The sequence below is a fragment of the Dendrobium catenatum genome, unplaced genomic scaffold (genome assembly GCF_001605985.2).
Source record: "Dendrobium catenatum unplaced genomic scaffold, ASM160598v2 fragScaff_scaffold_506, whole genome shotgun sequence".
Classification (NCBI taxonomy): domain Eukaryota; kingdom Viridiplantae; phylum Streptophyta; class Magnoliopsida; order Asparagales; family Orchidaceae; genus Dendrobium; species Dendrobium catenatum.
Window position 1 is genome coordinate 1,727,637 of NW_021318968.1, and position 26,418 is coordinate 1,754,054.

A 26,418-nucleotide genomic window follows, 5' to 3' on the forward strand; every position below is an offset into this window, starting at 1 on the left:
ACTTTTAACATGACACAGATAAAAAAAAATTCATATAGCCAATCCCACGTAGTGAGACAAATGCTTGATGATGATGTTGTTGTTACTAGTTTTGCATCACTCAGATGAGATTTAATAGACTTATGCTTTATGTACAACTATAAATTGTGATTATTATTATGCCACTTAGCTTATTCAATATTAATTTATTTCTCAGATTAGTTATTGAAGCAATTGAATTCTATTTATATTTTGGCACATAACAAATATGCATTATTGAATTTAAATGCTCTCATGATCTTATTGGCGAAAAACTTGAAGTTGAAGGGAGGAAGGGAGGGAGCAACAAGGTGCAAAAGGTTTCGATTTAGTTCTACAAATCTATAAAAGGTGTACTACTCGGTTCCTAGTACAGATAGAAGGTCGAGTAGTTACAAACACACAGAAGACAATGATACTAGCAATAGCATCATCTCTTCATCCCCCCATACTCCAACCGCACGGAAAATTATTACGTGCGGCGTCTGGATTCATTCGGAGACGCGTCGCATCCAGGTGACGTGACGCATCTGGATTCGCCGTGGTAAGAGGTGGTTTGTATTCATCTCTTTTTATAATATATTTTAAAAAAACGCAGCATCATTGCACTCAGTTCTTAAAATAAATTACAGGCATCAGTTCTAAGAAATGGAGAAGCCACCAGTCGTATTTCAAGAACTTATGCAAGCTTAAATAAATGTCAAAAGTCATACATACATATACAAACACCAATAAATCATCAAACTACCTAGTTTTCAAGTACCCAAAATTCCTCTAATTGATTGCACCTTGACAATTAGGGCAGAAATAAAGAAGGGCAAATAAACCTGCGACACCACATTGCAACAAATAGAAGAATATAGTGCCCAAAAATAAACGACGAAAAAAAAAAACCTAGTATGAGGAAAGCTCGATGTAGGTCAGAACTACATCTAATTCATTCGTGAAAGATCATTTAAGATGTTTAGCAATATTTGGGTTTAGGCTTTGAACCTGCACCTTCAGCGTCTCCAAAAATGGCCGTGTTGCTTCTGCTGTTGCATCCTCCTGATAATGAGATGCAAAATCCCAAAAAAAATTCAAAAATAAGGTATCAGGTATCTGACCTTTGTAAAACAATATTAGATAATTTTCTCAGTTGGTAAAAATTTGATTGGTTGCAAATAATAATAAACTCAACAAACTCCGTAGTGTTTTCAGGGGCAGAACCCCTTTGTGGTTAGGGCCGAAATTTTTTTTTTCATTATACTCTTATTTAGGTAATTTTTAGTCTTTATTATAAAGGTTTTTAGGCAATTGCCCCCCCCCCCTCCAGAAAAAAACTAAAAATGTTAAAATACTATGGTCTTTAGGCAATTGCCCCCAATATAATTAAATATATTGTGTATATGTGTTATTGTTAGGGAATGATGAACTAAATACAAAAAGAAATAGTAAATTAAAATTTGTTCCGGGAGCGCTGCCCCTTGTTTGGTCGAATCCCGCCAGGGGGCGTTGCTGCCTCTTGGAGCCCCGACATATATGCGAACAGTTACTTATAAATTTGTCCCCCCTAAAATTTATGGCTGGTTCCGCACCTGAGTGTGATGATTTCAATTTCAATCATATAAGGTCTAAAAATGAAATCATCGCACTCTAAAGGGCCATTTAAAATTAAAGGTACGATGTGAGGCGAATAAGAAACAATGTCAGCAACCGTCCTTTACCTCTGATGCTCTTTTGAGCGCTCTATAAATTCAGCAGCTATGTCACGGCCTTGATAAGATGCAAGCACAGGCCTTATATCAGCAGGCCGGTGGAGAGCAATATCTGTAATGGAATTGAAAATAATGAATGATACATTCAAACTGTTAAATCTAGATTCACTAAGAAAAGCTCAATTTTAGTAGGTGGTTGCCATTAGGATCTGAGATAAGATCTAAAGAAAGCTCACATTCAAGAAATGGGATTAGATCCAGAAGAGCCGTATCATCATTTTCTAGTGTCCATGGCTTGATGGGCACACAGTTCTCTGGCTGAAGGCTAGATTCTAGAGCATGCCCACTCACATAAAGAATTCGTGCTGGATCTCTGTTCAACTTTGACAAGTCCTGCCAGTAAAACTAGTTCATAAGTATGCTAGAAAATCAGTCTCAACAGTTCCATGAATCTTAAAAAGAATATCCTTAGGAGAAAATAACAATAAACCAAGAAGGCAAGAAGCACACTTTCGTTGCCAAGTTTGTTGTGTTAGCTTGCTTCCACTGTACAGCGGTCATGCTGCTTTGTTTTGGTTCATAGATTATTGATCTTCATGGCTTTTTGCTTCTACGCCAATCCTTTTTTGTTTTCTGTTAGTTTTGTTGCTCAGTTTAATGTTTTACTCATTTAACAGACTCACATGTAGGGGTGTCAAAATCGGATCAAAGGTTGGGTTCGGGTTCACCCGACATCGACCCGCTAGTATTTGATCTAACCCGTTTTTGCAAACGGGGTAGAAAATGCAACCCGAACCCGACCCGCTGGGTTACGAGTTGACATGACCGACCCGATTAGCCCAGGTTAACAAACATCGCGGAATGAGTGGGTGCAGAGAGGGATCAAACAACTCAAAATGGTGTGACGTTTATGTGAGGTAGGTGCAGATCAGCAGCTGATTGGAGGGTCTTTGAATGAATCAGACCGACTGGAGTCCGATCGAGTAGAGGGAGCTTGGAGTGTGGGAGAATGGGAAGTGGTGCATCGGAAGTTTTGGCTGCTTGCGTGAGGGATTCGAACGGCTGTGTGTTGGTGTCGAGCAAGAGAGGGCAGTTCGGGATCGTGGGAAGAAGTCGGGCACGATTCGTTGGGGTAGGGATGATTCGATTGTATCGATCGGCATAATGGAGTTGTCGATCGAGTGTGTGGGAGGAAGAAAGGAGGTCGAACAGGTGCTTGGAGGTTGCAGGAAGGGGTGCGACGGGTTCGATCACGATTGGAGATCTACGTCGGGATCGGAAACTGAGTAAGATCAACAGGTAGAGGGGCTCGGAATCAACAGAACTGGGAGAGGTGAGTCGAGCTAGGCTGATCAGGTTGTTCGATCGGTTTCATCAGAGGTTTGGAGGAGATGTTCGGCTGGTGGTGACGGGAGCGAAGTTAGATCTAGAGGCTTGCGGCTTGAGAAGAGGTTTTGCAAGTCATTGTTGGATTTGTGGAGATGTTTGGCTGGCAGTGACGGGAGCGAAGTCGGATCTAGAGGCTTGCGGCTTGAGAAGAGGTTTTGTGAGTCATTGTCGGGTTCGCGGGTTAACTTGAACCCGACCCGAAATTCGAAATGGGTAAAAAATTGGGACCCGAACCCAACCCGTTCTTAAACCGGGTTGACCCTAAACAAAAAAATCCGGGTCAAGTTCGAGTCAGGTTTTCGTACCATGTCAATTTTTGAAACCCCTACTCACATGCATATTGCTGAATGCACGTCAAGGAGGCATGCGTACGAAAAAAGTCTTATATGCATCTATCTTTATTTCCTCAATACATGAAAACTAGGTATGCTATTCTTCATGCCTTATAAGAATTCATGAGCAAGCTATGCAACCTACCCTATTTTAAGAACAAAAATGATGGATCATGATCAGGTTTATATTCAAATAATACTTTATATCCAAGCCTTATCCTGCAACCTGTTTCCTCTCATTAGTTGCAGAAAAAAAATACTTCTACTGCCTACTAAGTTTTCTTACTGGAATTTATGCTTTATAATCTTAAAAGATTTAATATTTTTTTTTATTTACTCTAACTACTGTTTAATTAATTATCACCTAAATGCTTGATCTCTTGCTCTGCTTTTTTTTCATCTTATTCATGATTTAAAAGCATGAATAACTTGGCCCTAATAAAGGTTTACAGAGCGGACACAAACTAGCCAAGATGGTTAAAATTTGCTTTGGTTTCACAATAGACACTTCACATCGATTAATTGGTATTATTTGTTCTAAAATGTACACGTCCCAAGCTTTTCCATGCATCATACTCAAATTTCAATTATAGTCTGTTTACTAATATGCTTTAGCAAATTCCCCCTATCTGTCTTCAATGTCATTAAATATTGATAATTCTATTGTACAACTTTTCGTCTACTTCATTTGTTTTACATATATTCCTGTAATTCTTTCTGGTATAGAATTTATTAGTCATAATCATTAGTAGACTTAAATTCTACTGAAGATCATACTGTACAATTTCAACATCAAAAAACAACATCAAACCTTTATCCTATGACGTGGGTTCGGCTACATGAATCTTTTTTCTCCGTTGAGTCATGTCAATATTCAAATTCTCATTTAAATCTAATAAAGAAATGTCATTTCTAATATTTTCTAACCAAGTCTTTTTAGGTCTACCTCTACATTCCTTAACATGGGTCAAATCTAATACATCTACTCTCCTAACAGGGTCATCGGAAGGCCACCATTTTATATGACCAAACCATCTAAAGCGACTTTCTCTAATCTTATATCATTGGAGCTACTCCAACCTTTTCACGAATATGCTCGTTTCATATCCTATCTCTAAGAGTAAATCCACTCATCCATCTAAGCATTCTCATCTCAACAACACTTAATATTATACTTCTCCTTTAATGGCAAACATTCTGCGCCACAAAGCATTGCAGGTCTCACCACTATCATATAAAATTTTCCCTCAAGTTTGAGTGGTACTTTTCTATCACACAACAAACCCGAAGCATTCCTCCAATTCAACCATCCAACTTGAATTCTATTAATAATATCCCCATCTAGCTCACCATCACTCTAAATAATAGACCCAAGATATCGAAAACGAGTACACTCATTAATAACTTTATTGCTCAAAGTCACAAACCCCCCACTAGATCTATTACTACTAAAATTACATTCCATGTATTCGGTTTTAGATCTACTCAAATGAAAACCTTTATACTCTAACATTGACCTCCATGATTCGAGTTTACCTTCAACTCCCTCTCTAGTCTTATCAACTAGAAGAATATCATCAGTAAAAAGCATACACTAGGGTACATCCTCTTACAAATGTCTAGTAAGAACATCCATGACTAAAGCAAAAGGATAAGAGCTTAAAGATGATCCTTGATATATCCAACTGAAATAGAAAAATACTTGCTCAAACCACCTTTTGTTTGAACACAAGTAATAGATCCTGCATACATATCCCTAATGACTTGAATATAAGTATTTCCTCCTTATTCTCTCTAAACTTCTCCATCAACCCTCTCAATAAATGAATAGCTTCCATAGTGGACCTACCTGGCATGAATCTAAATTGATTTTGAGAAATATTAGTATCACGTCGTAACTTATGCTCCATAATTCTCTCCCAAAGTTTTAAAGTATGACACATCAACTTAATTTTTCTATAATTCGCACAATCTTGTGTATCACCTTTATTCTTAAATATAAGAATCAATGCAGCCATTCTCCACTCATCTGACATATTTTGAGTCTTCAAAATAATATTAATAGGTTTAGTAAGGCAAGAAATTCCTTCATCTCATAAGCATTTCTACACCTTTATTGGAATATCAGTAGGTCCAATAGTTTTTCCACGCTTCATTATCTTTAAAGCCTCTCTAACTTCAGTTTTACTAATACGCCGATAAAAATAAAAATCTTTATTTTCATTTAGAATGCTAAGGCCACTAAAGTCAATCCTATTCTCACAATCTTCATTGAAAGCTTAACAAAATATCTCATCCAACTTTGTTGAATATACACTTCTAAAAAAAGTCTTTTTTTGATCTTCATTATTAATGCACTTCACTTAAACTAAATTCTTACTATTTCTATCTCTTTGTTTGGCTAACTTATACACATATCATTCACCCTGTTTATAATCTAATTTATTATATAAATCATTAAAAGCTAAAATCTTTGTATCGCATATTACTTTCCTAGACACCTTACGAGTCTCTTTATATCTTTCCCAATTTTCAAAATTTTTTACGTCTAAACTAATTATTATAACAAAATCTCTTATTTTTGATCTTTTCTTGCACATTTTAATTCTACCACAAACTATTTTTATTATAATGAGCTTTTTCTTTTTAAAACTCTAACCACATCATTTGCAATATTCTTAATATTACTAACTAATTTTTCCCACATATCATTCGCTTCCTCATGCACAAACAAAATCTTAAGATCTCGAAACTTACTCTCAATAATAATTTTGTTATTGTTCTTCAAATGCTCCCATCTAGTCTTAGAATAACATTTTACTATATTTTTCATATGCAATCCCTTCATCTTAAAGTCCAAAACTAATATGTTATATTGAGTACATAAACTTTTATTCGGAATAACTTTACAATCTTTACAATCTAAATGATCTATTTTTCTTATAATAAAAAGAAAATAATTAATTTGAGTTTTACTATATTCATTCTTATAAGTGATGTGATTCTCATCTATTTTCTTAAATAAGATATTAGCAATTACAAAATTATAAGCTAGAGCAAAATCTAATATAGTCTTACCACCTTCATTAGTAGCTCCAAACTCATAGCCACCATGAATACTTTTAAAATCATCTACCTCTCTACCAACATGTTCATTTAATCTCCTTCAAAAAAATCTCTTTCTTCAAGAGGTATATTTTGAATCAATTCTTTTAAATCATTCCAAAATTTTAATTTTAAACATATATCCAAACCTACTTGAGGAGCAGAAACACTTATTATATTAATAAGCTTAGCATCAATAATAATCTTCAAACCTATAATTCTCTTTAATTCTATTAATTTTTATAACATTATCCTTCAAATATATATAATCACACCTACATCATTTCTAGTACAACTTCTACCAGGATACTAAAATTTAAATCCAAAACTATCGATCACTTTGGTCTTCTCTCAAACCCATTTAGTTGTCTAAATGCATAAAATGTTTATCTTCCTATGAATCATAATATCAATTAATGTCATTAATTTGACTGTAAGAGAACCTACATTCCAAGATCCTATCTGAACTCTAATTTCATGTACTAGCTTCTTTACCCACATTCATCCATGAAGTGGGAACCCTCGCCTATTTAACACTGCACCCGAGCACCGATGCAGCAACCCTTGCACACTACTCGCTGTATTCAGGTCATATAGCACATCGCTTCTAGAGAATGTCATAACATTAACATAATGTATTAAAGGATTCATGCCATAATTATTCGACAAATTTTATGCTAATTGTCGACTACCTAACGCAACCCTCCACTTTTCTCATACTGCACAATTTTAAGGAAAAAAAATTTCGTAATTGCTTTTGCCATTTATAGATAGACTTTCATCAGAGCAAATAAATTATCATCTATCACTAACATAACCGAATAAATGAGTCCATCAAATTAGTAAATTAAGGCCCTATTGGGATCCACAAATGTTGCTTTAACTAAGGAAGCTAAGCTTCGCAAAAGTGCTTATTTAAATGGGAAAAGACTACCTGTTCACAAATGCCCTGGTAGCAAGAGGAAAGTAGTTGGCTTACTTTATCCACCAAATCATCGCATAAAAGTGCTAGGGCAGTTAATTAACTATTCTGATTCTATTCAAACAGGCTATTGCACCTAAGTCAGCCCTTCTCTCGGTTAGGAGACACAAGAAGTAGGTGGCACCTAAGTCAGCCCTTCTCTCGGTTAGGAGACACAAGAAGTAGGTGTGAAGCCTTCCAAAGGCCAGAGTCTAAATATTTTCAAAAAATTTGTTGGCATTTAGAAAGCAAACGAGAACAGCCCTTGTTGCAAATGCAAGACAGTGCCCTAAAACCATTGCTATTAAAAAACTATCCCAGCGATAAAAATCCTGGCAAGAAATCAATACTAACTTTGATTGAACTAATATGCATTTTGAAGATGCTTTGTAGGTTTCATCACAAAGATAAAGAGACAAAATAAATCTTCCGTATATCCTTCAGTAGTATACAGTGCACGGAAAAAAGAAGATGAATATACAAATAAATCATTGCAGGATATAGAAGTTTTACAATTATTATACTTACTAAAATTGTAATTGTGTTATTTAATAAAAGGAGTGGGTATCAAAGCTACCCTTCATCAAAGTATTTATATAGAATTACTTGCGCCTTGTAAACAAGCATAAAAAAAATTCAATTATATAGTACATGGAATAATGTAAATGCACCTTCAGATAATTTGCAGCCTTACTGAACATAGGTCAGTTATACAAGGCAAGATATATATAATATATGTGATAACAAAAGAAAACATTAATAAAGAAAAGCCATCAAATTAGCATACCCGAAAGTGCTTTCCATCTTGGTATCTGGTTGCAGATCTAGACAATCTATAGCGAATACAACCTTTCTGGTCCAATCTTTCGATAACAGGATCAACATACTGCCAGTACGGTTGCACTGTAAAACTAACTATATTTGCCTGAAACAAAAAGAATATTTCATATTTACCATATTCAGCTGATCTGAGTACACAACGATTTCATAGAATTTGGCAAGATGTTCCAAGAAAGCATCAACACCAGGCCTTTTGAATGTTCTCCAGCCTCTTTCACGCTACAAAAAAAAATAATGAAGTCTATTCAGCTTTTCGTGATTTAATAAATAGAATAGGTATAAAGTTGTCCTTTATGCTTCAAATGAGAATGCATTCCTGTTTAAAAAGCACAAGCCAATCACATCTAATTAGGACAGAGAAGTCACGCAGTCCGAGATCAATCTTCTATTACCAGAGAAAATATATTGATTTTAAATACAACTTCAGAGTAATAGCAAAACTTTATTATCGGTTTACCTTGATCTTCAGTCATTAGAGTCTTGTCTTTACAAACACAAGAGAGTACGCAGCCAAAATGTTGCTTGACTGAGAAAAAAATTACTAAAGAATATCTTATCTTCTAGCGAGTTACAAACTAGCTCTTGGGAAAAATAATACTAACATCACCTTCCCTTAGGCTGACATTTCATCATTTGATTGGCATCATAATGAAAATGAAGAATAAACACCTTCGACCCTCTTCTCCCTATGGCTTTAAAAGAAATGTCAACTTATAATTGTTCTTCCGAAGAGTTAATTCATAAAACTTATATTAGTTGTTTGGTTGATTAAAGTGCTACCTCATCTCACACTTCACTGTATCAAGAAAATAAAGAGAGAGAGAGAGAAGACTTCTGCGCTCTAGCTTTTGCATCAGGATCATTTCTTCTTTTCACAAAATATAACAAGTCAATATAATTTTCAATGTTCGACATAATGCAAGCAAAATTAGATTAATTTATAGAAACTTAATTCGTGACTTAAACATATATTGAAAATCACTCTATTGCTCGAACCCTTAACCATTTACTGAGTAATATCGCACAACCCTTTCTACAAATACGCTCATGCTATTCATCTAACTAAATCCATCTAATTTATAGACACTTTATTCTGCAAAATATATAAGAGTTAACAAGTCTTAGACGCATTAATTAGTTAGTGTACAGAACTAACCATTGTCGATCCATATTATCATAAATGGATACATTGGTGAATATAAGCATTAATATAAATCACAAATCACAGAACAAGCAACTGCATGGACAACTAATCAATTGTAAACATAATTGTTACAAATAAGAACCACATTTAAGACAAAGATACCTTCCAATCTGAGTACACCAGAGTCTCATTGAGGTCCAGAACAAGAGTAAAGACATGCTGTTCTTGAGGATGTAAATCTGGTAGAAGCTTGTCAGATGAAGGTTCAGTGAAGCCCTGACCAGAAACAAAAAAAAATAAAGAAGAGAATCCTCTAAAAAACCAAATGAGCGCATCATACACACCAAAGTACATTACCAACCCGAACATGATCTTCAATTGACCTCCTTATATCAATGTATAGCTCAATTGTCTTGGCGGGGACTGAACCAATGAAAGCAAAGCAATACAAAAAATGAACAACCAGTTCCATAAATCACGATTACAAAAAATATATATATTCAACTGAGTTTACAAATGTGGTTCAATAAGCTGTACTGCGATATTAAATTTGAAAGAATAAATGCAAGCAAAAGTCTGTAGTGCTGAAGTTCATCTTTAGTGTCTTTCAGCGGTTACATTTGGTATTAAAGTAATCAGCATCATTTCAAATATTCAGGCTAGTTTCATATGACATCCACCAGTCATTCATTTAAACACTTGTAATTTAGCATCACCCCTTTATAATTATTCTGAGCAAGTTGGTAAAAGGATATAAGCTAGATGCTATTTCTGGCATATCCAACTAAAAAGCGTTACTGAACAGGCTCATCAATTGATGATGTATTTTTCTTTATTCTATGGCATATGTATTCCTCATTTTGTGTCATAAGCATGTTTACAAAGTACCTGGGCTATAATAGTTAAAAGGAGGCCCAAAATTCAAATCCTTCAAAAAAAAAAAAAAAAAGCTGATTAAGACTGTTGAGAATAAAAATAAATGCTCCAATCAACACTTTTTAGAAAGGCATAAATTCACAGCCCACGATATACACTTGTTGCATAACCAAAACCAAGATGGAAGGTTTGGTCCCATGGATTGATGACTTCGCCGGAAATTTTGTAGGAGGTATGATGACATGCTTTGGATTCATGACTTGGGGCCGATGGAGAGGCCAAATAAGAGAATTGTAATATTTCAAATTCATTGTAATTATTTCTTATTAGGAATTTGATGCTTCATGAAAGTAAAAACAGCAAAGTAGATAAAAGAAAATTGCAGGAATACAAATATGATGGCTGATTTTTTTATTACTTTAACAAAAAATAAAACTGATCTACTATTCGAGAGATAGATCGGCTCTCCCACAAATCCTAGTCGCCGCTAGGAAACTCACCAAACCCTAGAAAATAAACTCAACATATATATGATGATAATCCTACACAAAACTCCCCCTTAATAACCCTCACACACAATAAACATAATTGGAACCTTTCTAAACAGCATAAACATAATTAGGAAATCTTCCTAAAAAATTAAAACCTTCTTAAATAGTATAAACACAATAAACATTCATAAACAATTAAACCTTCCTAAACAGTATAAACACAATTAGGAAACCTTCCTAAACAACTCCACTTTGATTCTTCCTCCTTACATAATGAATAATAGCTCCCCTGGACCCCACAAAGGGGGCTGAAATCTCCTCCTCTGCTGCCCCTGGTTCCGCCCAACCAAAGGGCAAGTTTGGCCAAGGCTAGGCTGGCATAGACTAGTCTAGACCGGCCAAGTGGCCTCCCCTTGGCGTATCAGAATTGTATAGTTTCCTAAATTATTATATGAATCATTTGTATATAAATACCCACAGGATGAATAAAAAAAATCAAGTTTTATAGCTACTTCTCTTTTTCTATATGGTAAGGGCCAGATTAGGGGCCTTTTTCAAACCTTTATTTCTACTGGTTTTCATTCTTATTCTCCTAATCATGTCAGATTTTTTCTACTTTCCTTCCAAAGAGTCGATTATTATAAATGTTGAAAACCAAACTAATTCTATCAAAGTAGAATTGCAGGGGTTACATAATGAAGACCTTCTGAAAGAATAGAGAAAAGTCCATCATTTTGTTGATCCTCCTGTGGATCTAGAAGGACCAAAGTTTTCACTTTAAGATGAAGTAGAGAACATTATTATGTTATAGCTATAGAATACCATGTTGCCTAAAATCAGGAGACCATAAATACTCCTAATAACTGCAAAAGATGTTTAGGAAGCTGTCAAATAGACTTATGTAAGAGTTAAAGAAGCTGCTCTCATCAATGAGATAAAGAGTCAAAGACAAAGCTTTCAACAAACAAGCAAGCCAAACTCTCTATTATTAAATAGTTCAAAGCAATGAAGGCATATTGATTAGAACTAGATCACTAACAAGATCTAAAGAAGAAGTGTGGTGATGATGCTATAGTTTTAAAACAATATATAAAAAAGACTGTTTTTGAGTTTCTTGTAAGACTCAATGTTGAATTTTATCAAGTTCATATTCAAATCCTCAGAAAAAAAAAAAACCTGCAACCCCTAAATGATGTCATTTTGATTATCCAAACAGAAGAATAATGATCGTAATGCTTGACACTCACAAATTAGAAATATTGGTCATGACATTCATATAAACTCAAAGTAAAAAACTAATTGCCAATGAATCTTTTCAAAAATGACAAAAGTTAATTTGGATCCTTAAAGTTTTTTTTTTTTTTTTGGACAAAAGTAAATCCATGTCCTGAAAGAACTTATTTCATTCTCTTTTATAAATGATAACATTAAAAACTTCTATTATGAAACTCGTGAAATTACTCAACATCATAGAATTCTATTTCTAAAAATGAAACTAGTCCTCTACTCCTTTGTTGATAATTCAATCTAATATTTAAAAACCGTAAAAAATCCCAAATATTTTTTAAACTAATATAAATTTGACACATTCATTGATAATTGCACTTAGATAACATGGGTTTATCTTATCAGATAAAATTTGATGTTAGTTGTATTTACCTAATATTTATCTTTGTGATACCAAAGCAATTTGGTGTTAACATTAAAAAAAGTAGGACTGATAATGCTCAAGATTATTCTAATTAAATTTTATCTTCCTTTTCTTTATATAGAAGCTATTATTCATCAATCCTCATGACAACCCACAACAAAATGGAGTGACAAAGAAAAAATCAGCATTTCCTAAAAGTTATCAAGACTTTTCTCTTCTAAAATAAAGGACATTGCGGAGAAGCTGCATAACCTTCAAATATCTAATCAATAAAAGACTCTCAAAAGTGATAGATTTTTAGTCCCCTAAACTATCTTTCTAAATATTTTTCTATAAATAATATTTTCTAAAAACTTCCTCCAACAATTTTTGGTTTGTCAAATGTTCACATCCACAAACACCAAGGTAAGCTTGATCCTAGGGCACTAAAGTGTGCCTATTTAGAATACTCATCCACTCAAAAAATATATATAAATACTATCATCCACAAACAAATCATTATTTTAAAAGATGTCACTTTTAATGACAAATAAACTTCATCACTATAACTTGTCTTCAAAGGGGGAACTAAATGGAAGACAAGTTTGATGAACTTAACATCTTCTCATTTGATATGATGTCTACACAAACACAAAAACTACACAATACTCTTATTACTAAACCTTTGCAAGTCTACACGAGGGAAAAGTTCATCTAAAATCTCCAACAAACTCAACACTCAAAAGCATTGTAAGATAACTCTCATAATATTGATCAAATTATTACCTTACATTCTCCTTTGTACACCATAACCTAGCATCTTCTCAAAAAATTTCTCCTATACATGAATCCTTCCTTACAACTATCAACTAAAATACTATTACAATCCTCCAAAGCCTATTTGAGGCATTAGAAAACAAAAATTAGAAGAAGGATATTACATGAGTATAATCACAACATACAAAGATTGTTCCATACCAAATTATTTGACAACATGCTTGATGATTGCTATATTGACCAGAGATTTGTTACACTATGTTAGGCGTGAGGTAAGCCTTAAACATCGCAAATAAAGAGTTGTTATATTATTGTTTTTCTTTATGTCTCCATGAGGGGGCATGCATTTAATTATGGTAATTACAAGGATGTTAAAAATATGGCATTTCCAACCACATCTCTGATTTTAGGTTGATTTGTGTATCCACACAAGATGAATGCAACTCATAGAAATAAAGCTAACTTCCATCATTTCATAAGGAAATGTTCATTCCTTTAATGTTATAATACATATTTAAAACTATGGCTTCGTTTGAGACGACTTTCTTACTGCTTCTTATAGTAGCTTTCAGAAAGCTTCTTTAAGAAGCAATAAGAAAGTCATCCCAAACAAAACCTATGTCAAAAAGTCTATAATAATTTGTAAATGTTCCTATATTTTGAAATTATCTTTTTCTAATCCTTTTTTGAAAGGGATAAGAGGTAGGTGTTGGATAATAATATGCATCATAAATTGGATATCATTATATTAGACAAAATAGTCAAATGATCCATAGACTATTTATTAGATGTCATTTAATACCCAAACCATTAAAATGTCTAATTCAGTCTATTTACTCCTTAAATAGGATACAAAATATTCCGATATTTAGTTAATTTGATAGAAATTTCATGCAAAGTTGACAAATGACGTGAGAATTAAGGTATTATCAAAAAATCATGTTTTTATGTCTTGATCTGCATGAAATACCCCTCATAGCCCACCTCATTCACAAACATTGCATTAAATCTCTATCAATTTAAAAAATGATTTTAACTATAGGAATATTTTGGATTATCTTTGACAAATCAAAATACTAAATTACATGGTTTAAATAATTTAGGACTAAAATGGTCGCTCACAAATAATCCAATAGCCATTTTGATCATTTTCTTTTTTCTTACATAAAATAAGATTCATTCACCAAATTTTAAACACAAACACCAAAATATTATAGTTTTTATCAAACAACTAAAAAGTTAAATATAGAAAATGAGAACAATATGAAGAATCCTTACCTTTTATAGCTGTGGAGTATAGCATGGCCTTATATTTCTGTAGGAAAGAGAAAAGACAATCATAATCAGCATAAATTATGAGACATATAAAAGATGAGTGGAAATATTTGTTTAATGGAATGCCCTTAAAACTATGAAATTTGTTTAAAAGAAGAAAATTCACTACCAAATGTCATTTTATGGCAAAAAAATGCATTTTTTTAGTCATTTACCACAAAAAGCCACTCCACATTATTAATTAGCATCACGCATATGCAAAATATCACAACAAAAATTGTTAGACATGTCAATGTCACCATAAGGCCGTATAATAAAATATCAAAATTCCTTGTAGAATAAGAAGCAAACATGAATGCATATAATCATCATCAGTCTTACCCAATTTTAAACTTATCCCAATTAATTGGGGTTGGCATTATAAATCCTCATTTTTCATTTGTCTTTATTAAGTGTTATTTGAGGCGTTTAACATATTATTTGCAAATCATTTTAAAAAACTTCTATCCATACACTCTTAGGCATAACCATTTCCTTTGAAGTCCTTCAGACTAATTTTATACGCACATAAAATGAACACATTTTCTAACCTTCCTTGAACATATACAAAACACCTAAATCTATTTCCAATCATCTTACCTTCAATATATGTAACTCTAATTTTTACTCTAATACAATCATTTATTAATTTACAATTACTAATTTTGCAACATAAACATCATATCATTCTCATTTAATCCATAATATAAATAATTTGTTTACAACAAAATATTCATATCCATACAATTGATTGTCAAATTACAGTTTTATAAAATTTACAATTAAGCATCCATGATTCCTCTTATAATACAAAACTCTAGGTACACGCTTCATTTTAATCATCCAGTCTGAACCCCAGAAATTAAATCCTCATTTATAACTCCATTCACATGCATAACAGACCTAAGATACTTAAATTTATAATGTGGAATAAAACTGAGCATCTGAATGCTTTTTTCTGCAAAAAGAAAGACATAAAGAGAAAGAACAAACAAAGAATCTGTAAACGACCTCATGAACAGTCCTTTATCATATTTGTCTTCTCCACAATCATAGTCGATCATCTCTAAACAATAGAATAAGAGGGATCCATAGAAATTACTCCGTGAATCCACTCTTGATGTTGAATCCTTTTCATGGATAGGAGGGGTGTCAACTTTTGACCCGACCCGGACCCGAACCGGAAAAATCCGAGTTAGAGGTCAACCCGTTTGCGAAACGGGTCGGGTCCTGGTTCGGATTTTTGACCCATTTGAAAAATGGGTCGGGTTGACATCCCGCAGGTCAACCTGAATTGACCCATTTCGCAAACCCGCTGCTCAGGTCGCGTCTGCGTCATGTGGTGAAGTCACGTCCGCGTCAAGTAACGTCATCGCGCATGTCCAGCCCGGCGAACCCGCACAGCCACGGAGCGGCGGATCCCATCGCACTCGGCGCCTCGGCGGATCCCGCGTCCAGCCGGACCAGGCGACCAGCTCGCACTCGGCACCTCGGCAGATCCCGCGTTTAGCCCGCACCAGCTCCGCTCCGCAACGCGCTCGCGAGTCACAACTTGGACTCCGCCGCTGCCGCTCGTAGGAGCGCTCGCGTCGCGATCCCGCACAGCCTCACTCGCGGTTCCGCGAACTCGCACTGCTTCAGCGATTCAGCCAAATCTGCAAAATCCGGGTCGGGTCAACCAGGAAACCAGAGCGGGTAGGGTCCGGGTTGAAATGTCCGACCCGTTTGCAAAAACGGGTCGGGTTCAGGTTGACCCATTTAGATTCGGGTCAGCTCGGGTTCAACCCGAGTCCGACCCATCGACCCGAATTGACACCCCTAATGGATAGTACATTGTCATGAATTAGATCTCCAAGCATAAAGAAGTTTCTAGTCAAAATTAAAAGAACTATATTCCTAAAAATATATTTTATTTATCCATCCATCCATAATAGCCATTACAATACTATATAAAGACTCACACAAATGATCAATCAAGTCACATTAAGAGAATTCCAAAAGGTGACCAACTATTGGAAAGAGGTTTAAATTAAATATTGGCAGGGGAAAAGGTGTTACTAACCATTTGTAAGACAAAAATGATTGTTTCTAAAAAAACAGGTAGGTGAAAGTGCATGTTTTATGCATGGAAAAAGATGCATTCATGGAGGGGGGAAGGGCTTGGATTTTGAGTGATATACCTCAATTTATTAAATTATGGGGCTCTAAATGATGAAATTTGGGAAAACTTTATTCTAGAAAGTAGTAAATCATATTAAGCTACTTGGAATTAACTAATTAAATGAAAAACTTAAATATATTATGCAAAATTATGTTCAAAATACTAATACATGATTATGTAAGAAACTAGGTTGACTTTAACTTCAAGGAGAGGCATAAGTTTGGGAGATCATGAAATTTCATAGATTTGGGATGATTGGTCAACTCATGATATTATGTCTCATGCATCAATTAATACTCTTAACTTTCTAACCCTCTTAGAATAATAACATCCATAGTTCTAAATAAACTAATACGCTCACCAATTTAGGCTTAAAAAATGTTCAAGCAGCATCCTCCCCAACTTTGAAGAATTCGACGCCATAGAATAAGCTTCAAAACATAAGAAGTATACCAAACTAAACTTGACACAATAAAATGAGCACCACAAATGCAAAATCAACTTGATATGATACCAAACTAATATAAAAAAAAATGAAAGGCCCTACATTTTTTTATTAAAAAAAACACATAATGAGAAAAAGGACAAGGAATGTTTAGATCAATTTCATGAATAGTCCCTCATTATATTATTATATTCCATTAAAAGAGAAGCATAAAATTAAGTGGTGCAAAGATGAGGATGCTCGGGTAGATGAGTGGCTTCACTCTTAGAGACAGAATATGAAATGAGTATATACGTGAAAAAGTTGGAGTAACTCCAATGGCATATAAGATTAGAGAGACTCGCCTTAGATGGTTTGGTCACATAAAACGTCGGTCTTACGATGACTCAGTTAGGAGAGTAGATGTATTAGATTTGTTAATAAAAGCTTGATGTTGTTGTTGTAGTATAATATTGGTCGATCTTCTCCAAAGGTGATAGAATATAAGGAATCCATGGATAGCACTTCGCCATGAATCTGTTTTTAGTGTTGAATCTCCTTTTTCGGGGTAGTTCATCACCATGACTTAGATATCCAAGCACAAGGAAGTCCATCTCCTTGCCAAAATTTAAAAGTAATTGTATTCCAAAATATATTTCATTCAACTTTTCTTCCATTATACAAATAACAAGACTATACAAAGACTCGCATAAAATGAGAGAGAATTCCAATGGGTGACCAATTATGGGGAAAGTGTTTTGCATTAATTGTGGGAAAGGCTTGAAAAGACATTGACAATTTTTCAAGAATAAAATTATTGCTCCAAGAAGTGGAAGAAGGATGGTCATGGTTCATGCATGGGAAAAGATGCAATTATAGAGGGAAGGTAGAGTGTTGGATTGGACATTTATGGAGGTCTAGGTGACAAAATTTAGAAACTCTTTCTTATAGAAAGTTATAGATCACATCAAGCTAAAAATATGTATAAAAATTAGGTATGAAATGATAAATTTGTTATCGAAACTACAAATGTGATTATGCAGGAACTTAGGTTGGGTTTAGCTTCAAGGATATTTGAATAATATTTGGATAATCATAAATTTTGAAGAGGTTGAAAGATTGACCACCTCATGATGTTATGCCTCGGGCCACAATTCATGCACTTGAAGCTCTTATAATAATATCATCAATTCATCATCAGTTACATATAACATAAAATTCTTGCGAACTAGTCTTAAAAATGCTCTTGCATCAACCTAACACACATAGGTATCATCACCTTATCTTCTTATAATATTAATAAAAAATTTTAACTTGTCCACTAAAATGACATGTCCTATGCTTAGTTTATATTATAACAATTATAAGGCCTTTATTTTCCAAAATTTTCTTCATAGTTATGATTTTTAAATTATTTCAATGAATATCTCATTAATTATAATAATATATGCAAAAAACATATAATAAGGTAACCAATTTTGACTATCGTTTGTAGGCATCTCCATAACCAACATAAAAAGATATAAACACAAATTTCATCTTTTATATAAATCTAACTTTTTAAAGTCAAGCCAAAACTACTAATATTAAATAGTGCTCCATCATGTGGATCTTTAATGATGTCAACATACGTTGGACACAAAACCTTTTGCCTTGATGCACAATAAATCAATTTTTGTGGTACTTGATCATATGTTTTATCAAGACTAATACAAAAATATATGAAGATCTTTTCTTAGTTATATATTTTCACATTTATTGTCATAACACAAAAACAACTTCCATAATATATATTCCTGGCATTAAACTAAATTGATTCTCAGAAAATTGACGTAATTTCTCTGAGCATATATTCTATTATCTCCTCATATTTTCATTATGTGACTCATAAATTTGATTTCTTTATAGATAGCACAATCTTGACCATCGTCTTTCATCTTAAATATTGATACTAAAGCTCTTCTTCTACTACAATCATTTGATATTTTTTTTATATTTAAAATTAAAATGAAAGGATATGTAAATCAGATATATAATATCTCGTATAACTCTTCAAATTTCAATAAGTACCACATACATCTTTTTTGGAGCTAACTCCACCTCAATTATTTAGATCAATCTATAATACACACTATAGAAAAATCAGGAATTACCAGCGGTTATATAACCGCCGGAATTACTAGCGGTTAAACCGGCGGTACAACCGCCTGGTAGTAACTGGCGGTTTTTAATAATACACTGCCGGAATTAGCGACGATATAATAACCCCCGGCAAGGGCGCCGGTTTTCTGTTTTACCGGTGGCTAAGCCGCCGATTTTAAGTGATTTTTTCCGACTGTCGAAACCGCCGGAAATGGCCCTAATACTGGCCAAATTGAACCTTCATCTTCATTTCTTCTTCGCGTATCATTTCTCCAGACCCTTGCTCGTGATCGCCGCTCTGACTACCTGCGTAGGAATCCAGCCACCAACACGCTAACTCCGGCTGACGATCTCGTCCCCACTCCGGCCACCGACATGAACTTGTTGTGTGAAAGCAAGGACACGGAGGACATGTACATCTTATTGTGGATTTATATGTTATGTTTATTGTAGAACATATGCATTTATGTTTGTTTTAACATTTGGTTATGCTTATTGTGGATTTCATTTGAATGATATATATATATATATATATTTGATCTTATTTATTATATATGTTTTGAATTTTGTGCAGTTATTGTAGAAATTTGAGTAATAAAGGGGGGCTAACAATTTTTTTTTAAATAATACATATTTTCGGCGGCCAACCGGTCGGAAACATCGATATTGTACGGCTTATTATAGCCACTGGAATTTTAATATAGCCGGCGGTCACCGGCGGTCAATCAGTGGTTAACCGACGATTAAACCGCCAGCAAAACCGGCATTTTGGAAGACCGATAAGCCACCAGTGATTAACTGGCGGTAACCGGCGCTATGACCGCCGGAAAGCCGCCGGTAATATTAACCGCCGGAAATTGTTTCCTACTCGGTTTATACCGGCGGTTTACTAACCGCCGGAAAACCGCCAGCATTTTATGAAACTACCGAAAAAAATCACAAGTAATTCCTGATTTTCCTGTAGTGACATTTCATTATATTATTCACTATGCTCTCCAAAGTAGTTTAATACTTAAATCTCTAACTTAGTAATTCCTCAACAACAACAACAACATCAAGCCTTTATCCCACTATATGGGGTCGGCTACATGAATCGTTTTTTCTCCATTGTGTTTTGTTAAGAGTCAAATTCTCATTTAAATCTAATAAAGAAAAGTCATTTCTAATATTTTCTAGCCAAGTATTTTTCTCTTTTCTCAAAATAATATTTCTCCTATTTTGTTGATGTTTAGCCAAGATTCTATTATCTTCATTATTAATGTATCTAATTTGATTAAAATCATTTGATCTAACTTCGCTATTTTATATCTCCTTTTTTTCTTAACACCAAGCTAATCATATAAATCATTGATGTAGACAAAGGGGGGGGGTCAACTCATGTCAAAAATAATTAGATTTTTGGCTTCCCTTGAGTCTACTAGCTCAATCAAAATTGAGCTGAAATTTTAGCTCATTTATGAGCTGGTCTTTAGTTCACTTATTGAACTAAGGGTTAGCTCATTATTAGCTAACATTTTAGTTCATTTATTATCTTACTTTTTATGCTTTTTATGTTTTAATTATGTAGGTCTCTTGGAATTCCAAACCGGCCTTTGGAATTCCAAGATTTGTTTTTTCCCATGCGTGGCTCCTTGGCTTCCACCATGGCTTATTGTTTTTTGTGCTTTGCCTCTTGGAATTCTGGCTGGCCGCTGGTTTTCCCGTGCCTGGGCTCTTTCCCGAGGTCGTGGCCCCTTGGCTCCCCCGGTTGCCTCTTCGGTTCCTTGGCTTGGGTTGTTTTTCCGTGCAAAGCATTAGGGTTTAGTGCTTTGTATCTTGTGTTTAAATTAATGTAATGTGTCTCTTTGTATTCCCTTTCATACCTATATATATGGGGGATTGTTTATGTTTAAAATATGATGTTATAAAATGTTATTTTTGGAAAAGTTATAACCTGCGGGTTGGCTTTGGAAATCCTGCGGGCTCTTTCCACCCTTCTTTCGCATCCCCTCCGGAAATCTTGCGGGCTCTTTCCACCCTTTCTTCTCGGGCTTCTAACCTCTTCCGTCTCTCCGCAAGTGCCACTCCACTTGTATCCCTCTTCTCTAAGTGCAACAACTTTAGGGTGTCTTTGAGATCGAACGTTGTTTGTAGTCTTTTAATTTCTTCTTTTTAGTTTTATTTGAAATGTAAGAGTTTGTTATTTCATTTTCTTGTCCTTAGTCATTTTCGTCAGTAGAAGTCCGTATTTCTTTTTTGTGATAAAAAAATATAGGCTCCCTATATTTTTTGATCGCATCAATCATAAAAAAATTTAACTATTAATTTATTCATTAACCTATTTGTAAAAATTTTAGTTTTCATATAATAATTATAATCCTCGGTAGTTTTTAATGGTTGCCACTTTTTAAAGTTTGTTTCTTTTCCTTAATAACTCTTTGTGCCTCCACAACCAACCATTAAATCTCCTTATTAAGGTTATTCTATTTCTAAACTCTCCTGAAACTTCACAATAATTCTCTTAATAGAATTTAACTATCTTAATAATTTTATTATTGGCTCAACTAAACAATTCCAATATTCCTTCATTAACAATCTATATGGAAAGACAAAAAATTTCTCGCATCTCAAATCATGACACCTAATCCTAAGATATAAATTTATTTAAATTATTTATTTACACTTTAACATATATATTCATAACTACTACCCTTATATTATGTGGTCAAATTCTCTCCTCTAGTCATCTTACAATACTTGTAAAAATATTCTTTTTCTTTTAACTAAGAAGGAATATATTTGATGCCTCTATTATGTAATCATCAATACTGGAAGCCTCCTTTCCATCATCTACACTGCAACTATTTGAACCGCTTGAACCAACTAACCTTCGAACTAAAAGTAACTCCCTTATTTCAAGTCCACAAAAGTTGTTAGGAGAAGAATGTTTCATCAGGAGCTACCTTCCCAAATAAGTTTTCAAAGTTTTACCAAACCAGAAATCTTGTTCTCAGGTTACTTCACATATGGCTTATAAATGCTTTAGCTACTTTACCCCATGCTTACAAAGTAGTGCTTATTTTGATTAATAGGGACACATCAACCGATTTAAAATTGAAATAAGCAGAAAGATTAAAAATAGCTTGAAAAATTATAGTTTCATGGAAGTTATGGTATGTATTGAGACCATGAGTATTAATGCTGCTAGTTTAGACAACTTAAATGAAATGAATAAGAAGTTTTTTACAGCAGAGCATACAAGTTTCAGTTGATAACATGACTACTTGAGCTTGATAACAGAAATTAATACTAACTTCCAAAGAAGATGCGCCATCTCCTACAGAATAATTTGATAATGCTCGAAAAGTATTTGTCTTCTGGTCCACTTCATCTACAGTATATGCTGCATTAACATTAACATTTTTTAGAAATAAAAGAAAATTAATACCGCAATGTCAATATGAAGGACGGTGATATTAACAATCAAATTCAAACAAGGAACAAATTACAGATAGAATACATATAAGCTATAACTGCCAAAAAAATAATTGTTGCATAAAGAGAACTCTCCAAAATCTTTTAATCAATTTTAAATTAAATTAATAAATTCTTGATAAACAAGAGGTGACAAGAAAAACAACAAGAAACATAGTCCTAATTGATAAATCTACTCCATATGCTAACCTCGTGCTTTATATTTACATTTCAGGAAGGCAACAACGTACCTATATTCACAGTGCAGGAACAAAGATTTAAAGAGAGAGGGGTGAAAATGCTACACTAAGCTAGCTTATCAACAATCCTATATGCAACTAAAACAAATTTATTCTAATCCTAGGGGGTGTGGGCCTTCCTCAACCACCTTTTAACTGCAACTGACCTTAAACTATGTTCTCCAAAAACCAGTTAATGTTGGCATCTCACAACATTGTTTAACCCAAAAAATATGCATATGATGGAAAGAGATCACCGCAGCAGGAGAAGAAGTATAAAAGAAATCAGATAATGAAAAATGTGGTAGCATGTGTAGATGAAACTAATAAGGAGAGCGCAACGAATGTTAAAAATTCTGACTCAATAATTTTTTTGGATATGTGCATATTTAAATTAGAATGTTGTTGGGATTATAAAAATTATTATTTGTTTTAAAGATAAAATTTTGTTCGAAAATTCATTAGGATAGTTTATTATTTTGGATACTTTTGACTCAAAATATAAAAATGATTAATTTTGAAATCACCTCCATACAGTCTAGGGGTGTCAATTTTTGACACGACCCGAAATACGACCCAAACCCGACCCGGAAAAATCCGGGTTAGGGTCAACCCGAACCCGAAATGAGTCGGGTTCGGGTTCAACAAATCAACCCGTTTTAAAATCAGGTCAGGTTCAAGTTGAACCTGCAACCCAAAATTGACCCGAAAATGACCCGAAATTGACACGAAAACTCCTATTTGACCCGGAAACCCGAGATTGACCCGATTTTGACACGAAGATTGACCCGATTTTTTAACCCGAAAACTAGCAATTTTAGGTCAACTTCGGGTCATTCGTGTCAGGTCGTGTTAACCCGGACCCGAATAGGGTTGTGTTCGGGTCCAGAAACTTGACCCGTTTTTAAAAACGGGTCGGGTTCAGATTGACCCGAACAATGTCGGGTCAGTTTCAGATTCGACCCGAACCCGACCCGTTAACCCGAATTGACACCCCTAATATTACAGTCCCATAAGTAAGGAGCTGCCGAGCTAGTATGAGTGGAAGATGTGTGTTATAAGTGCATAGGTTGTGCATGCATTGGGTAGAATGTGAGATAGTTTTTGTGGAGGCGTGGAGTGTGCTGGATGGATTAAGAAAGGCAAGAAGCTTTTGAATGCAAAACAGGAAATAGCCCGGGAAAATATTTAATAAAGAGACAAGAGCAGGAGGAAAAAGAAACTATTTTCTACAACCTTGGAGTATAACCTTGATGAGCTACAAGCACTGTTTAACCAAAGATTTTGCAAAGACTCCATGGAGACGTGTGATGTACCATTATGATGACCTTTTGAAATGGGTAATTGTTGGTATTAGTCAAATTCTGTTTGCTTATTATCTTTTCTATTTCATTTTTCTAGAGAGATTTAGAACTACTTTTTTAGGGGCAAGATAGGTTGTAATTGAGTTTGATGATGTGTGTTTTCTTATGGACTTTTTATTTGTACAGCATTGCGGCTTCTCTATGGTTGATAAGATGATCTATGATTTCATAGGTTTATTTTAATTGACCCACATAAATATTCGTATCTTCTTGTTGTATTGGACCTGTTCGGTAGATGCTCCACATAAAAGTTTGGTGCTTTCCAAACAAAGTAGATATAACAAGAAAAAATCTTCATAATACAAAAAACAATAATGACTTGCTTATGATTTTCAAGAATAATGGAGCAGGAACTATTTCCTCTTAACGGCTCAAATGACTAGTTTGACTCCTATTAAACTCCAGAGGATAGCTCAAAGAGATTTAGCTTTCAGAAATTCTCATGAAAGAAAGATTTTCAATAGATAATCATAAGAACTGCAAAAAAATAGCAATCTAATAATTAATTCAGTAAAGATTTATTTCAGGTTAACCACCAGCATTGCCACACAAAATAAACCAGAAACCAAGGAAAGTAAATCTCTCATCAGCATAATACTAAACCTAACAAAGCAATAGTCTTTAGAATGTGTCGCTAGTAAATTGTATAAGTTGCAGCTTGGTTCCTCACACCATCCAGTTAAAATTTAACAAATCCATATCATCACGGTAAAAACATTTAAAATAGAATTCGATCACACTAAATTAAAAGATAAGCAAAACCCTTTACATTTGTTTATTCATAAGATGCCAAAGTGAAACAAAAACAATCATCATAACATATAAGAAATATCAAAGTTCTAAACAATTGGCCATTTCTGCAAAGAAATTTTAATATTAATGAAACTTTTTTTGCCTAATATTAATGAAAGATTGCAAGTTTAACATAATGTTTAATAGTCACGGAGTGATGCATACTCCTATTTTGTATACAAATTTACAAAGGCTTTAAATCATTTTTATGCCTGTGACTGGCTGACCTCAAGTTGAGGGATTAACTTGATATATGGCAAAAAGCATAGATCTTCAAAAGGTACACTTAAGTGAGAATGTATGAGGCAATGAATCACGAATTTATTAATGGTGCCAAATATACTTGTCATGTATGGCTTTTAAGCTTATAAATCTATGTCAAGATTGCTCAAGAGCTCCATTACAACATTATTAATTCCCTCTTAATTCGATCTAATATTAGACCCTGCTATAAAAATCCTTTGGCTTATGGAAATGTCGCACAACAATAAGCAGCAATTTGGTCACTGGCCGGTGGCCATTCATTTCATAGTCAGTATCTCATTAAAAAGGAATATATGAAAGTTATAAGAATCGTCGGAAGATATATTAGCATCCAAGGGCTTGAGACTTCTTAGGCACGATGTTGTAATTAATATATGGAAATTTTACAATAATAAATTCCACACAAGTAACTGGAAAGGCCTCAATCCTCTGTCACTCGAAGAAAAATCTGCCGAATATATATGACCCGTATTCTACAATTTTGTAGGCCTCATCTAAACTCGCCGAAGTTAAACCCTCTTAAATTTTAACAAAAAGCTAATGGAAAGGATGAGGAAGAGAGGACGAACCGTAGGTAACATAGGCAGCAGTGCCCACGGCACTGGTGATACCCGCAATAGCCCCGAACTTGAGTAGGCCCCAGGTTCTTCCGGAACCGGTCGTGCCCGTAGGAGAGGAAGGAGGAGGTGGGGTCACCGGAGGAGGATCGTTAAGAATAGCGGCCGAGGAGACCATGTGCTCCCTCGGGGGATCAGCGGAGATTGTAGAGGAGCTGAATGGCCTGGTATTCATTCTCGGGATGAAGGGAACGACGTGATTCCGAACGATTCGAGACAGAAACCTCGCCATTTGGAGAGAATTCGACAACTCTGCAAGCGTCTGCAATCGGTTTTGCGAGAGAAATCCGAATAAGAGAACGTCAGAGGAGGGTGGGAGAGGAGAATAGGGCCGACGCCGGAGGAATCAGGATGTTTCCTTCCACTTAACCGCAATTATTTGTCAGAA

At 34.5% G+C, this 26,418-nt stretch overlaps 1 protein-coding gene across 1 annotated transcript; it reads right to left on the reverse strand.

The window, feature by feature from the left end:
- Positions 1-685: 685 nt before the first annotated feature.
- LOC110107759 (mitochondrial import inner membrane translocase subunit TIM50) lies at positions 686-26,418 on the reverse strand. Its single transcript, XM_020838131.2, has 10 exons — positions 25,983-26,418; positions 22,595-22,683; positions 14,539-14,575; positions 9,848-9,909; positions 9,649-9,762; positions 8,457-8,561; positions 8,290-8,388; positions 1,952-2,108; positions 1,725-1,827; positions 686-1,065 (listed from the first exon to the last, which is right to left on the reverse strand). Exons 1-10 carry the CDS (start codon positions 26,260-26,262, stop codon positions 1,020-1,022), a joined length of 1,092 nt encoding a protein of 363 aa, XP_020693790.1. The 5' UTR covers positions 26,263-26,418; the 3' UTR covers positions 686-1,019.